General features: G+C 42.4%; 1 protein-coding gene across 4 annotated transcripts in view; it reads right to left on the reverse strand.

Moving 5' to 3' along the window:
• Nucleotides 1–12,560, reverse strand: part of ST3GAL3 (ST3 beta-galactoside alpha-2,3-sialyltransferase 3) — a 369,376-nt gene that overhangs the window by 246,496 nt on the left and 110,320 nt on the right. For all 4 annotated transcript variants that reach the window (XM_084637380.1, XM_084637379.1, XM_084637378.1 and 1 more), the window contains one exon: nt 8,743–8,785. In XM_084637380.1, coding sequence (XP_084493506.1) covers nt 8,743–8,785 — 43 coding nt within the window. The remainder of the gene's footprint in view (nt 1–8,742; nt 8,786–12,560) is intronic.

A 12,560-nucleotide genomic window follows, 5' to 3' on the forward strand; every position in this document is an offset into this window, starting at 1 on the left:
CAGCTCTTCTGAACTCCTTTTTCTCTTAGATTTTCTTCCCATAGGATCTTGCCGACCAATTCTCTGAGTTAGTTAGCATTTGATTTTTTTAAGTCCATTATCCTGATTCTGCTGCACTCACTCCTTCTTTCCGTTAGGATCCTGAAATCTATCATTTCGTGATCACTGTCACCCAAACTTCTTTTCACCTTCAGATTCACTACCAATCCCCTGCTGTTGGTCAGAATCACATCTAAAATGGCTGTGCCCCTGGTTATATCCCCCATTTTCTGGGGAAAAAAAGGTTGTCCCCGTACATTCCAATAACTTATTGGAGATTTTGTATTTTGCCGTATTCCCTTCCCAACAGATGTCTAGATAGTTAAAGTCCTCCATTACTACCAGGTCCTGTGTTTTGGCCATTTCTGTTATTTGTTCTAGAAATGCCTCATCCACCTCCTCTTCCTGATTTGGTGGTCTATGTAGACCCTCACCATGGCATCAGCCCTATTTTTAACCCTTTTATCTTTACCCAGAGACTCTCAACTGGTCTGCCTCCCACCTCCTTCTGGACCTCAGAACAAGTGTGTATATCCTCTCTGTGTGATGCAAACAAAGAGATGCATTATGCCGTAGAATAGTTTCCCAAGGGGAACGATGGAAGCTCCATTACCTTGGACAGTTAAAAATTGGCTTGTGGAAATAATGAGAAATACACAACAGAGAATATTCCTATCCTGGCAGACTGGAAAAAAATTGATATGTCTAATTTCTATGAGTCTATGGTGAAAAAGATAAAAATCAATGTAGAGATAGGGAAGGACAAATCTCTCAGCAACAAGTACCAGGGAAGTCTAGAATTCCACAAGTTTACCACCTAGTTTTTGATGGCAAAGCACCACGTAAAGACACACACACATACACTTTCAAATCTACCTCACACCCCAGAAACAAAGTGAAGAGAAAGGGGTTTGCTTCAGCTCTGTTATTAAAGTTCTGAAGGGAAGAAATTTAAACAAACAGCAGAAATCCAATCTGTCTGTATTCCTAGCACAGGCTCCCTCCATTTTTATGGCTCTCTCACAGTCTGGATCAAGTTTCATTTGAATTTGGAGGGTGAAAGTTCGTTTTTTTGGCTCTCCGTTTATTTTTGACAAAGACCTCAATTTCTTCACATTTTATTTCTTATGAGATCAGGTTTGTGATTACACTGAATACTCAAACATCTCTGTAACTTCTCCCACATCTTCACTATAAAATAAAATTGTGAGACAACTAAGCCAACTACTCAGTACCACAGAGTGTCAAGCCACTGAGCCCAGAAGATTTAAAGAACATCCCTCATTTTATTTAAATAAGCACCCAAAAGGCTAATGTAAGCCCAAACTATATACAAGTATATAGTCCAATTTTTCCACATCCAGTCCATTTGGCCCAGTAGCCTGTCTTTTGACCATGGCCTATCCTATGCCAGGTACTTCAGAATAAACAAATAGAAAGCACAATTTCAACTCATCCAGCCCCAGCTTCTCACATTTAGAGGTACAGGGACGCCCTGTGCATGCAGTTGCATCCCTGACCATCTTGGCTAACAGTGATTGATGAACCTATCCTCCACGATTTACCTAATTCTTTTTTTAACCCAGTTATACTTTTGGCCTTCAGAACATCCCCTGGCAATGAGTTCCACAGGTTGACTGTAAATTGTATGAAAAAGTACTTACTTATGCTGGTTTTAAACCTGCCATCTATTAATTTAATCAGGTGACCCCTAGTCCTTGTTTTATGTGACGGAGTACATAACACTTCTCTATTCACTTTCTCCACCACATTCATGATTTTATAGACCTCTATCATATCCCCCCTTAATCATCGTTTTTCTAAATTGAACAGTTCCAGTCTTTTTAACCTCTCCTCATAGAAGCGGTTCCATACCCCTGATCGTTTTTGTTGCCTCTCTCTATAGCTTTTCCAATTATATGTTTTTTGAGATGGGGTGGGTGACCAGAACCGCACGCAGTATTCCAGGTGGGGGCGAACCATGGATTGATATAGTGGCGTCATCATATTTTCTGTCTTGTCATCTATCCTTTTCCTAATGGTTCCTAACACTCTTAGCTTTTTCCACTATCGCTGCATATTGAGTGGATGTTTTCAGAGAACTGTCCACAGTTATTCCATGATCTCCTTCTTGAGTGGTAACAGCTAATTTAGACCCCTCCTCATTTTGTATGTCTAAATGGAATTATGTTTTCCAATGTGCATTACTTTGCATTTATCAACATTGAAATGCATCTGCCATTTTGTTGACCCATCACCCAGTTTTGCCAGGTCCCTTTGTAACTCTTTGCAGTCTGCTTTGGACTTAACTTTCTTGAGTAACTTTTTAGAGACTGCAAATTTTGCCACCTCACAATTCACCCTCTTTCCAGATTATATATGAATATGATGAACAGCAGGTCCTAGTACAGATTCTTGGGAGACCCGCTATTTACCTCTCTCCATTGTGAAAACTGACCATTTATTCCTACCCTTTGTTTCTTATGTTTTAACTAATTACTGGTCCATGACAGGACCTTCCCTCTTATCCCATGACTGCATAGTTTGCTTTAGAGCCTTTGGTGAGGGACCTTGCCAAAGACTTTCTGAAAGTCCAAGTACACTATATCCACTGCATCACCTTTGTCCACACACTTGCTGATACCCTCAAAGAATTCCAATAGAATGGTGATTGCTCCATACGATTTCCCTTTACAAAAAACATGTTGACTCTTCCCCAACATACTGTATTCATCTAGCTGTCTGATGATTCTGTTCTTTACTATAGTTTTAACCAGTTTGCCTGGTACTGTAGTTAGGCTTCTACAATTGCCAGGATCACTTCTGAAACCTAATAAAAAATTGGCATTACGTTAGCTACACTCCAGTCATCTGGTACAACGCCTGATTTAAGCAACATGTTACATACAACCGTTAGTAATGCTGCAATTTCATATATGAGTTCCTTCACAACTCTTGGGTGAATACCATCTGGTCCCGATGATTTATTACTGTTTAGTTTATCAACTTGTTCCAAAACTGAAAATCTTGCAGATGACACAAAAATTAGGGGAGTAATAAATAATGAAGATCACAGGTCACCAACACAGAGCGATCTGGATTGCTTGGTAAGCTGGGACAAGCAAACAATATGAGTTTGAATATGGTTCCATGCAAATGTATACATCTAGGAACAAAGCACATAGGCCATACTTACACAATGGGGACTCTACCCTGGGAAGCTGGGACTCTGAAAAAGATCTGAGGGTCCTGGTGGACAATCAGCTGAACAGGAGCTCCCAATGTGATGCTGTGGCCAGAAGAGCTAATGCGATCCTGCCATGCATAAACAGGGGAATCTCGAGTAGGAGTAGAGAGTATTTTACCTCTGTATTTGGCACTGTTGCAATCACTGCTAGAATAGTGTGTCCAGTTCCAGTGTCCACAATTCAAGAAGGATGTTGATAAATTGGAGAGGGTTCAGAGAAGAGCCATGAGAATGATTAAAGGATTAGAAATATGCCTTATTGTGATAGACTCAAAGAGCTCAATCTATTTAGCTTAAAGAAAACGTTAAGGGGTGACTTGATTGCAGTCTGTAAGTGCCTTCATGGGGCACAAATATTTGATAACGGGCTCCTCAATCTAGCAGAGAAAGGTCTAACAACATGATCCAATGGCCGGAAGTTGAAGCTAGACAAATCAAAGTATTCTTAGAATCGGAAGGTTTCAGAGTAGCAGCCGTGTTAGTCTGTATTCGCAAAAAGAAAAGGAGTACTTGTGGCACCTTAGAGACTAACCAATTTATTTGAGCGTAAGCTTTCGTGAGCTACAGCTCACTTCATCAGATGCATCGGAAGGTCTTCTAGGAGTCCAATTTGTTTCATGCACTATGCATATTTTTTGGTTTGAGATTATAATGTCTGCAACTGCATATATGATAGGTACAAATGTAAATAAATAAAAGTAAACAACTCACTGAGTAATTTAACAGACCTCTTTCCCTGAGCATCCACGAAGGTATTCAGAACCCGTGTGTTGTTTGCAAATTTGTCCACCTTGCCACTCGCCCCCCTCTCTCCTGCCACTTGCAGGTCATTAACAAACCCAACCTTTAAAAAAAATGAAAAGCACTTCCACAGAATAATGAGTCTATGTAATATTTAGCCAATACAGGCCAGAAGAGAACCAGGAGTCTTTCCCTCTTACATATATATTGCAAAGCTTTCCTCCCAGCTGAGAGGAGGGTTCCGCAGGATGCGTGATTTTTCTTCACTAATGACGAAGTTTTTGGCCTGAAACAGTCTGTGCAAAGAGAACTATTTTCCAGATGTCCCTTTAAAAGACAAACAGCACAGTATTATAAAGATCTGCATTCCACTTCCAAGTCAGATTCCCCCTGCAAGGCCAGCCTTGCTAAATATTTCAGGGAGGTATGCATCAGAAACAAGATTTTAAAGGAAAACAGAATTCAAAGCAATTCCAGATATTCCTACAAAGGGGGAAAAACAAATCTGGTATCCGTGCAACTCCCATAAACACAGGAGAATTCCAAAAGCAAAAGAATTGTTATATAGCTGTAATTATAACAACTACACTATAAATCAATCTGAATAACCAGGACTGGGCATGTGCAGTGTAAAAGAGGCAGAGATAGCAACAAGGGTAAAATTAAACTGCCAAATGTGAAATACCACCCTATATTTATACCAGCTAAATAACTTCCTGTATATAATTTGGTTTAAACTGTGAACCAAGGCATTTACGCCTTACTGCAGGGCTACCTTCACAAGGGAGGTTAGCCCTTCACAAATACCTTAAATGTCACCAACTAATGACAAAAGACAGACATGGAACAACTGAAAGAGTAGGGGAATCAGGAGAAACTGAGTTCTGTTGCCCCAAGTGTTTCACCAGGTCACACAAGGTTTTCACATGCTGTCAATAGTTAAGGCAATATTATAAAATTACACACGAGTGGCAGAATACCAACCACATCTACAGCGCAGCCATGTAATAAAGCCATTTCTGTCAACAGGGTCTTCAGAATACCAACCACATCTACAGCGCAGCCATGTAATAAAGCCATTTCTGTCAACAGGGTCTTCAACACAGATCACATTATCTATCAGGCCTTGAGCCCAGGTGTCCACCAACACCAACTGCCCCCACCAGAGTACCCTATCTTCATTATTAAGTTCTGTAGAAAACTTATCAGACAGCCTAGCTTTTAAGCTTTACCTTTCACTGAGTTCATAGCATGTATTCAAAATACAAGGAGAGCACAATACCAAATCCACTAATGGTAACTACCGTAAACAACCACATGATCTTAACCATGCAGCACTTCCTGCCCCAGAACCATAATCTAATTTCACAGTATTTGTTTTCTTCATGTCAGGCCTCAGTCTGCAAGCTTTTCTGGAGTGTTTTACTAACTTACATGATGGGCACCAAACATGGACATTTATGATGCTATATAAATATTTTATTTAAGAAATCAGTAGAGAAAATATATTATTATTTTATAGGGTGACCAGATGTCCTGTTTTTAAAGGGACAGTCCCATTTTTGGGGACTTTTTCTTATATAGGCGCCTATTACCTCCCTCCCCCTGTCCCGTTTTTTCCACAGTTGCTATCTGGTAACCCTATTATTTTATCACCCAGAGACCCCAACCAAGATCAGGGTCTCATTGTGCTAGGCACAGCACAGAACAACAAACAGTCCCTGTTCCAAAGAGCTTACCATCTAAACAGACACGACAGACAAAGGGTGAATATTTTTGGAAAGTTAGATCAAAACACTTCAGTCATTTCTGAGAACAACATGAGGGGAAAATACATTATTTTGTCCATGTTTAAAAAAAAATCTTAGACGTTTAACTGAGGAGCCCTGCCGTCTCCATGCTTTGAAGTCCAGTAATTCCTCACTGAACGTTGTCATTCTGTTCCTGAAAAATGCGACTTTAAGTGAAACGACGTTAAGCGAATCCAATTTCCCCATCAGAATGAATGTAAATGGGGGGGTTAGATTCCAGGGAAATTCTTTTTTGCCGTACAGTCCAGTACAACAGTTGGAAGGTGCCCCCGCCTTACCCCACACGGGCACAGCCCACAGGCACTGGGGACAAGGAGGCAGGCAAGGAGGCTGAAGGTGCAGTAGGCTAGGAGAAGCACATTGCGCAACAGCAGCGGCAACTTCCCCTACTCTGCAAGCACCAGGGGCTGGGGGGCTCAACCCTCGGCCCACCCACTCCACCCCTCCCCCTTTACTCCACACACCGCGTCCTCGCTCCTCCCCCCTCCCTCCCCTGCCTCCTACCCGCGGCAATCAGCTGGCTTGCAGCATTCAGGAGGGTGCGGGGAGGAGCAAGGACTCGGCGTGCAGCCTACCCCCTCTCTCCCCTGCCTCCTGCCTGCGGCAATCAGCTGGTTTGCGGTGTTTGGGAGGCAGGGGAGGGAGGGGGAGCCTGTGAGCCAAGTCCTCGCTCCTCCCCACTCCCTCCTGAATGCCCCAAGTCAGCTGATTGCAGCGAGCAGGAGGCAGGGCGAGCAGGGGGAAGGCACTGATACGTGGGATCTGCCGGCAGGCGGGAGGTGCTGTCAGAGGGGGCATAGGGGAGCTGCCAGCTGTGGACAAAGCAGGCAGCCAAACGACGTTATAGTGAAGCACTGCACAGCTTTAAATGGAGCATGTTCTGTAATTGAGCAGGGACGTAAGAGTGAAACAACATTAAGCGAGAGGACATTAAGTGGTGAGTTACTGTAGAAACTTGAAATTTGGCAGATGTACCTTTTACCATCCCCGAGAAAATTTACCCAAATTTGACCAAGTTATAAGCTTCATTTTCTGAGTACCCAATTTAAGACACCTGGGATCTGGTTTGCAGAAGTGCCAAACACTCACAGCTGTAACTGAAGTAAATGGCACCTCTGCTCTAAACATAGAAAGTGCTATAAAATGCTAAGTACTTTGAAATATCAGGCCCAAGGCTTCTCAAATTGGGCACCCATAACTAGTTAACAATTTTTCCCTTAATCTCTGTGCCTTAGTTTCCCATGTGTAGGATGGAGTTGGACCTCCAACCTTAACATTCTTTTAATGCAGTTTTTTGGGGAATGTATACATTAACTAATAAACAATTATTTCTACTATCTCAGATACATGCATAGTATCTTTCACTACTTTGTTACTACGCTTTAAGCCAGAAAAAAGAGAGATGATGGTACTTTGCATACCAAATGTACAGTGAAAGAGAATGGCTTCTACACAGAGACCTTTTTATTCACTGTGCACCATACAATATTTGCAGTGGATGAGATAAAGGCTTTTATGGGGCTTCCCATTCACAATGGGGAGATCCTGGGTAGACTGCAGCGTTTCAGCCAGCCCTGAGCTAAGACTTCAATGAAATGTTGCAATCAATCAATAAAACCAATCCTTACAAAACACCCAGGACAGCTGTTGTGTGGACCTGAGCCATTGCACAGGTAATGCAAATTTAAGGCATTCCAACCAGTAGATTGTTTCAATGCCTTTTCACCTAGCACAGATAGGAGGAGGAGGCCAACTAACACCCTCTTTTGAAATGATTAGACAGTCACTGACATCAGACTACAGAGTTGTTGTTCACCATTAGTCAGGAAATTTGGCCTAAATTTGACTGGTATACGGCTATTCCATCTGATGTCACAATCAGACCTACCAACCTTCGTAACTTTTGCCCCATCTACGGCATGGCAAATTGATCTACTACCAACAGCAGCCACTAAACACAACTCAGCTTCACAGATTTTAAGGCCAGAAGGCACCATTAGATCACCTAGTCAGACCTTCTGGATAAACCAGGCCAGAGAATTTCAACCCATTACTCCTGTACTGAGGCCAATAACTTGTGTTTAGCTAAAGCATCTTCCTAGAAGGCAGCCTGTTTTGATTTGAAGACTTCAAGAGATGGAGAATCCACCACTTCACTTGGTTGTTTATTCTAATGGTTAATCACCCTCATAGATAAAATTTGTGCCTTATTTCTAATTTCAATTTGTCTGGCTTTAACTTCCAGACACCAATTCTTGTTATGCCTTTCTCTGCTATGTTAAAGAGCCAGTTAGTACCTGGTATCTCCCTGTGAGGGTATTTATACACTTTACTGAAGTCACCTCTTGATTTTCTTTTTGATAAGCTAAACGGATTAAGTTCCTTAAGTTTCTTGCTTTTAGGCATTGTTTCCAGCCCCCAAATAATTTTTGTGGCCCTTCTTTGCACCATCTCCAATTTGTCAACAAGATTCTGGGGTCATATGTGAATGGCCCAGATGTGAAGGAATCAGTTTCCAACCTCTGAGTTACATTAGAGCTTACTATTTTCCATGGTTCCACAGGCTTAATTAACTTCTCCTCATTTTGAAGGCTCAGAATCTACGGCTCCTAGGGCAGAAAGACAGCCATAGTTTAAGGCTGATGTTACTATTCTCTTGATTAGCCACCAAGAATTGCAAGGGAGTGAACCAAAGCCTCTGCCAGCCTGGCTAGGCATGCAGCAGTGACACCCAGAGAGCAGGAACCTTCAGTCTGCTCCTAAACTCCAGCTCTCCCATCTGGCAGGGCACTGTCCTCTCAACCAATCCGCACACTACGCGAGTAACCCAGAATTTTTGTTGACTGCAATGGAAACCATAACATAAAAGGAAAAGGAAAGTTGCAGTCCCATTGTTCTACTCACAGTTTTGAGTCCAGCTTCAGAAGAAAGCCCAGTTTGTCATATTCTGAAAGACAAAAGCAGGAGACTTCATGAAACAACAGCAGCTAGTCACTTCTCCCATCACAAAACAGGACAGCAGCTCCTCACTGAATGGCACAACTATTTCTGATTGGCAACGACAGCTGAATGTACAGCATAGTCAACCTATACACATCATAGAGTAACATTAAACAAACATACTCCCTCAAAATAATACCACTGAATCTCCAGGTTCATTAATTCCAAAGTCATTAGAACGAGTTGAGATCTTTGCAGAAAGAGCCTGAAGAAGCAGCACCATGCAAGACAGTGAATAGGAAGGCATATAATGCTTTCCTGATTGGCGTGGGGCTAGTCTTGTTACTAACTCACCCATGTAAATGTCTTCCTCACTCCGGGAACCAGTAGAGCTTTCCAATTTCTCTTGACTGTCTAAGACCACCCCAAGCCTCCAGCCTTGTGATTAAACAAGTGTTCTCCTGACTAGGGTTGCTAAGAGGGGCATAGTTACACTCTGGGTACAGCTGATAATGCAGGAACTGCATCTGAGAGAAGTGGGGAGCTCTGGAACCCTGCAATGAGAATCTGGGGATGAGCGCGTCAGAATTTGTGCCTCTCAGGAACAACAGGGAACAGCTACAGAAACATTCCCATGGGAAAATCTGTTTCTATGATTCATGTGTAGAATTAAATGCAAACACTTATTTTAACAACTATAAATACCTTGTGATCTTGTAAATCAATTAAAAAGTTGTAGTAAAATAATGATTTCTCTGAGAATCCAGGTGATACATCCCAAGAGACTTGATTTTTGCTTATTAGTAGAACGTATTATTTGTATTGTGGGAGTGCCTAGGGACCCCCATACGTGCAGTCTCAGCCAGGCTTCACTGAACTAGGTGCTGTACAAATATACAACAAAAACATGATCCCTGCTCCAAAGAGTTTAACAATCAGGACATATTAAAGAAAAAGAATGAAAATGCTCCTCTTGCACATACCAGGGGAAAGAAGCAAAAAATAGCCCATGTTATTGTGAAGCTGAGTAACTCGAGGGTGGTGAGAAGAGGTGGCCTACAAGATAGCCTCACTGCTAAGAGTTAGTCTTCATTCAAAAATGATTTGGGAAGCCCTGGGGTAAACATTGCTTATGAGCTCACGGGTCATCCACACTCTCTACAGCCAGAAGGAGACAGCTTAACTACGTACCTGGGCGTTACCTAGGGAGGTGGTGGAATCTCCTTCCTGAGAAGTTTTTAAGGTCAGGCTTGACAAAGGCCTGGCTGGGATGATTTAATTGGGGATTGGTCCTGCTTTGAGCAGGGGGTGGGACTAGATGACCTCCTGAGGTCCCTTCCAACCCTGATATTCTAGGATTCTATGATTCTGGGATGAAGTCTTGGCCCCACCAAAGTCAGTGGAGGTTTTTCCATTGACTTCAACGTGACCAGGATTTCACCGTTGGTAAATGAGAAGAATTAAGATCCAAGCTCACAATGGGTTGCACACTTCACAGCACTTGTAGGCTGAGTTTACCGCATGGAGCAGAGGCTCCTTGCATTCCTCCATTCCCCCTCTACTTCAGGGACTCTTGCAATCTCCTTACCCCTTGCTGAGGCTCTGTGTCTCCCCCATACCACTGCAACCATTCCCCCCATGTTAGGATCTGTGCGCCCCCCATTCTCCCTTTTCCCTCCAAGTCCCAAATTTTCCCTGTACCCAGGTCCCCCATTCTTCCCCTGCCAGGAGTTTGGTGTCCCCCATTTCCCCAGGTCAGTCTCTGTATGTCCTCCACAAACACCCCCACAATATCAGGATCCCCCATTGTCCTCTCTATACCAGGTGCTGTGTGCTCCCCCCAACCCCTGCAATCATTATTATTTCTTTTCTTTCTATCTAGGAGATAAGTCATTCAGGGTGCCAACTATACACTACCAAACCAGGAAGAAGAGGTGGATGAGACTATTTTAAAACAACTAACAAAATCATACAAAGCAAAGGAATTAGTGGTGATGGGGGACTTATCTGTTGGGAAAATAATACAGTAGGGCACACGTTATCCAACAAGTTCTTGGAATTGGGGACCATTTTTTATTTCAGAAGATAGAGAATGCAAACAGGGGAGAGGCTGTCCTAGATTTGATTTTGACAAATAGTGAGGAACTGGTTGAGAATTTGAGTGAAAGTGAAATGATAGCGTTCATGACTCTAAGGAATGGTAGGAGGGAAAACAGCAGAATAAAGATAATGGATTTCAAGAAGGCAGATTTTAACAAACTCAGAAAATTGGTAGGTAAGATCGCATGGGAAGCAAATCTAAGGGGAAAAAGAGTTTGAGAGAGTTGGCAGTTTTTCAAAGAGACATTAAGGGCACAAGCGCAAACTATCCCACTGCATAGGAAAGACAGGAAGTGTGGCAAGAAACCACCGGATCTTAACCAGGTGATATTCAATTATCTGAAACTCAAAAACACAAAAAAAGAGTTCTACAAAAAGTGAAAACTAGGTCAAATTACAAAGAATGAATAAAAAAAACTACAGGAGCATGTAGGGACAAAACTGGAAAGGCCAAGGCACAAAACGAAATTAAACTAGCGAGAGACATAAAGGGTAACAAGAAAACATGCTACAAATACATTAGAAGCAAGAGGAAGACCAAGGACAGAATAGGCCCATAACTCAGTGTGGGAGGGGGAAAACAATAACAGAAAATGTGGAAATGGCAGGACTGCTAAATGCCTTTTTTGTTTCAGTTTTCACCAGTAAGGTTAGTAGTGATCAAATATCTAACATAGTGAATGCCAGTGACAATGAGGTAGTATCTGAGGCTAAACAGGGGAAAACCAGTTTAAAAGTACGTAAACAAGTTAGATGTCTTCAGGACAGCAGGGCCTGAGGAAATACATCCTAGAATACTCAAGGAACTGACTGAAGAGATCTCTGAGCCATTAGCGATTATCTTTGAAAACTCACAGAAGATGGGAGAGATTCCAGACGACTGGAAAAGGACAATTATAGTGTCCTTACTCCCCTTTTTATAGATTGGGCAACACAGGAAATTCTTCCACTCGACTCCACGCGGATAAGGCCTCAACTGGATTATTGTGTCCAGTTCTGGGCGCCACATTTCAAGAAAGATGTGGACCAGTTGGAGGAAGTCCAGAGAAGAGCAACAAAAGTGATTAAAAAGAAAAGGAGGACTTGTGGCACCTTAGAGACTAACCAATTTATTTGAGCATGAGCTTTAGCTGTAGCTCACGAAAGCTCATGCTCAAATAAATTGGTTAGTCTCTAAGGTGCCAAAAGTCCTCCTTTTCTTTTTGCGAATACAGACTAACACGGCTGTTACTCTAAAAAGTGATTAAAGATCTAGAAAACACGACCTATGAGGGAAGATTGGAAAAAATGGGTTTGTGTAGTATGGAGAAGAGAAGACTGGGAGGGGACATGATGACAGTTTTCAAGTACATCAAAGATTGTTACAAGGAGGAGGGCGGTAAATTGTTCTCCTTAACCTCTGAGGACAGGACAACAAGCAATGGGCTTAAATTTCAGTAAGGGCGGTTTAGGTTGGACCTTAGGAAAAACTTCCTGTCAGGGTGGTTAAGCACTGGAATAAATTGCTTAGGGAAGTTGTGGAATTTCCATCACTGGAGGCTTTTAGGAACAGGTTGGACAAACACCTCTCAGGGATGGTCTAGATAATACTTAGTCCTACCTTGAGTGCAAGGGACTGGATTAGATGACCGAACAACCTGATGTGTACCATTTACTTAGACTTCCAAACACCTTTGACAAAA

The sequence above is a fragment of the Lepidochelys olivacea genome, assembly GCF_965140295.1.
Source record: "Lepidochelys olivacea isolate rLepOli2 genome assembly, chromosome: 8".
NCBI classification, from domain to species: Eukaryota; Metazoa; Chordata; order Testudines; family Cheloniidae; genus Lepidochelys; species Lepidochelys olivacea.